We start from the raw sequence: 2,879 nt of genomic DNA, 5'->3' as shown, positions 1-2,879 counted from the left end.
TTCTTTTATTTAATCCTATTGCATATCCAGTGACTCTCTCAATGTGTAGCTGCTGAGAAACTCGTACAATCATTCTCTTACCTCAGAAGACAATTTACTGGCTATGTCTCATTTGGCCAATAAGTCTTTGACTTCATGTCATTGTAATTTTTTACTGTACTCTTCAGAACGAAATTTCTCAACAACATGCATTGTCCAGGCCCTGCCAACTATAGGCCTTCATAGGGTTGGGTGTTCGGATCTGTTTGATATAAACTGAACTGAACCCGAAATTCGGTCTAGATTGAAGCTTTGAATCTGTTTGGGTTCAAAATTCAAAACTGATCTGGTTGTATTTCAGTTCGTAGTCAACCCAATTAGGTTAACGGAGAAATTGAAAAAAAAAATTTAAAAACTCATATCCTAACTCCAACACACACACTCACAACTCCCAAACGCACCATTCTCAGCTGCCTCCTCTGCTGCTGCTTTTTTTTTCCTCCTCCTTTTCTTCTGCCATTGTCAAAGATCTTCTTCTTCTTCTTCTTCTTCTTGTTCTCTTCTTTTTCATTTTCTTCTTCTTAATCTCTTATCCTTCTTCTTTTTCTTCTGCTGCTACCAAACATATTTTCTTCTTCTTTTCTTCCACCACTACCATATATTTCTTCTTCTTTTTCTTTTTCTGATCTTCCATCCCATTAATTAATTAATTGTTAGTATGTTATTTTTTAATTATTAGTTTATTTTTTAAATTGTTATTTTTTTTTTGGGGCTAATTGTTAAATATAGAATTCTTTATGTTAATTAGTTAATTTTTGAATGCGCTTATGAGAAATTTGTTTGATAATTAGTTAAGTTTTGGATGGTGGTAAAATTAGGGTTTCTAAGCTAAATTGAATGTGTATTTATAACCCAAATTTAGTTCAGTTTGGGTTTATAGTTTGAACCTGAATGGGTTGAATTCTCTAAACTATTGCAACCCAAAGCGAAATCCGAACAATCTGAACCGAAACTCAATTTGCCCACCTCAGACCTTTAAATTAAATATTGGCTAAAATGCTCTTCTAAAGTGTTTCTATTACCTATTTTCATCTGGAAATTGTTACTGTTGTTACAGCATGTGAACGTCTGATACTTCTTGAAAGTGATGCCAAGGAATTAAGAGATTACAGCATTCTTCTCTATCATTGCGGACTTTATGAACAATCTCTCCAATATCTGAAGTTTTATCAGGACTCAATGGTAGAATATTTCAGTGACCTGACTTCTGACATTTATCTTGTAATGATCTGAATAATGAGTTCCAATCAAACATTTCAGAATTCTTCACTACAGAAGCATCCATCTAATTCAGTTAGCAGCCTGGAAAATGATGCCATGGAGAAATTGGTGATACTCCTCAGCCTCATTCTCATGGAGCAAGGCTGGAGCAGGTCCACATATGTCAGGAATTTTCTTGGTAATAACTTTGAACCGTGGTAGTCCTGTAGCAATTTGAATCTAGTGATGAATCTCATTGAATGTGGAGTAGTGTGTCGAATCTGATTCCACATTTCTGCTAGGGGATAGAGAACACTGAAAATGATTAGAATGTTGTTAATGATAATAATATCTTGTACAACGGCGGAAGAGTAAGAGCAGTATAGCAACAATTGTCATGCTAAATATTTAAACATGGATGCTTATCATGGAGGGGATGCACAAGATCATCATTCAAAATAGTTGAAAGTTAGAATCAATAGGTATGATGTGAGGGGGAATAGTCTATGCTTCATTATCTTTTCCGAGGGGGTTAAAAGTTTTGTTTGTGTACCCACTAATCCAGTATTGGTATTGTGTATATTGTGGTCTCTGTGATACCGTATAAATGTAAACATCTTTCAATGATATATGGAGCATTTGATTCTATCAAGCGTGTGTTTGGAAGTATAAAAGTCTATAATTGTTGGGATCAAAGAATTGTATTGGGACACCATTTGTGTTTTCAAGGTTATGCCAAGTACGATTAGTATGCTGATCGGCTGTTCCCTTAATTCTGTACTTTACTTTTCCACATGAAACATTGAACACAACGTATGCAACAATTTAAAGTCAAATATGCAATAATGATGATTAGTTTGGTATGAATTTGCAAAATTTAACTTTATACGTGTAACATAGAATATTATATATGAAACAAGAATGTCAAGCATGAAACTACGGGGAAAAAGAAAAAGGCGCTATTTAGCACATGTGATATTGAACTTTTTGTTATGAAACGTGAGTGCCAAATATTAAACTATGGGTAAAAGTAAATTTTGGGTGCCTTTAGAACATGAAACACTAAACTTTGAATATGTAACATGTAACATAAATATAAAACATGTATTTATACATGAAAAACACAAATTATGCAATTCTTAATATGAAACATTTAACAATAATTGTTAAATATGAAACATAATGTCCGACATTATACGAGATTAAAAAGAAGATTTTGAGGTATTTAGAATATGAAAGCCAAGACAGAGAACAAAATATATAATGAATTGAAAGTCAAACATGAGACATCACATACTAAACATGAAACAATTTTTTATCTTTTACTACATAAGCTTCTGATTAGATTCTTTTTCTTTTATTTTTGTTTTATTTATCTTTTTTGTAAAAAAAAAATTCTGATTAATAAATTATTTGTTTTAATGTTAATTAATTTATGAATTAATTAGAGGCAATCAGATTAAAAAGAAAATTGCTCTAAGGTTTTTATTGCTAGATATTGGGACAATATGTCCTGCCATAGTAGTCACTCGCTTGATTTATAACTAATTTATAGCTTTTATGCAATAATAGTTTGACCGAAAAGCTTACAAGTTCTCTTCCCACTACCATCAATTGGTAGTTTTTTATTGCTAGATATT

The 2,879-nt window shown here is 32.2% G+C and overlaps 1 protein-coding gene across 1 annotated transcript in view; it reads left to right on the top strand.

The window, feature by feature from the left end:
* LOC18035081 overlaps positions 1–1,891 on the top strand; it is a 5,239-nt gene extending 3,348 nt beyond the window's left edge. The window contains exons 7-8 of the mRNA XM_006423804.2: positions 1,097–1,221; positions 1,300–1,891. Coding sequence (XP_006423867.2) covers positions 1,097–1,221; positions 1,300–1,461 — 287 coding nt within the window. The 3' untranslated portion in view covers positions 1,462–1,891. The remainder of the gene's footprint in view (positions 1–1,096; positions 1,222–1,299) is intronic.
* The last annotated feature ends 988 nt before the right edge of the window (positions 1,892–2,879 follow it).

Source organism: Citrus clementina, unplaced genomic scaffold, assembly GCF_000493195.1.
Source record: "Citrus clementina cultivar Clemenules unplaced genomic scaffold, Citrus_clementina_v1.0 scaffold_8, whole genome shotgun sequence".
Classification (NCBI taxonomy): Eukaryota; Viridiplantae; Streptophyta; class Magnoliopsida; order Sapindales; family Rutaceae; genus Citrus; species Citrus x clementina.
This window is presented reverse-complemented; position numbering and strand designations above follow the sequence as displayed.